The 367-nt window shown below is 62.7% G+C and overlaps 1 protein-coding gene across 1 annotated transcript; it reads right to left on the bottom strand.

Annotated features, from left to right (window-relative positions):
- Positions 1-3: 3 nt before the first annotated feature.
- LOC102742187 (histone H2B type 1-B) lies at positions 4-364 on the bottom strand (the record flags this gene model as incomplete). Its single annotated transcript, XM_006735892.3, has 1 exon — positions 4-364. A coding segment is annotated over one exon (345 nt), but the record flags the coding sequence as incomplete, so codon positions are not given.
- Between the last annotated feature and the right edge of the window lie 3 nt (positions 365-367).

Below are 367 nucleotides of genomic sequence, written 5' to 3'. Positions count from 1 at the left end.
CGGTCGGCTGCAGGCGGGCTCACTTGGAGCTGGTGTACTTGGTGACGGCCTTGGTGCCCTCGGACACGGCGTGCTTGGCCAGCTCCCCGGGCAGCAGCAGGCGCACGGCCGTCTGGATCTCCCGCGACGTGATGGTCGAGCGCTTGTTGTAATGCGCCAGGCGGGACGCCTCGCCCGCGATGCGCTCGAAGATGTCGTTAACGAACGAGTTCATGATGCCCATGGCCTTGGACGAGATGCCCGTGTCCGGGTGCACCTGCTTCAGCACCTTGTACACGTAGATGGAGTAGCTCTCCTTGCGGCTGCGCTTGCGCTTCTTGCCGTCCTTCTTCTGAGCTTTAGTGATGGCCTTCTTGGAGCCCTTCTT

The sequence above is a fragment of the Leptonychotes weddellii genome, unplaced genomic scaffold (genome assembly GCF_054177405.1).
Source record: "Leptonychotes weddellii isolate Sample4059 unplaced genomic scaffold, ASM5417740v2 HiC_scaffold_108756, whole genome shotgun sequence".
NCBI lineage: Eukaryota > Metazoa > Chordata > Mammalia > Carnivora > Phocidae > Leptonychotes > Leptonychotes weddellii.
Note: the sequence above shows the minus strand (reverse complement) of the source record. Positions and strands in the feature narration are given on the sequence as shown.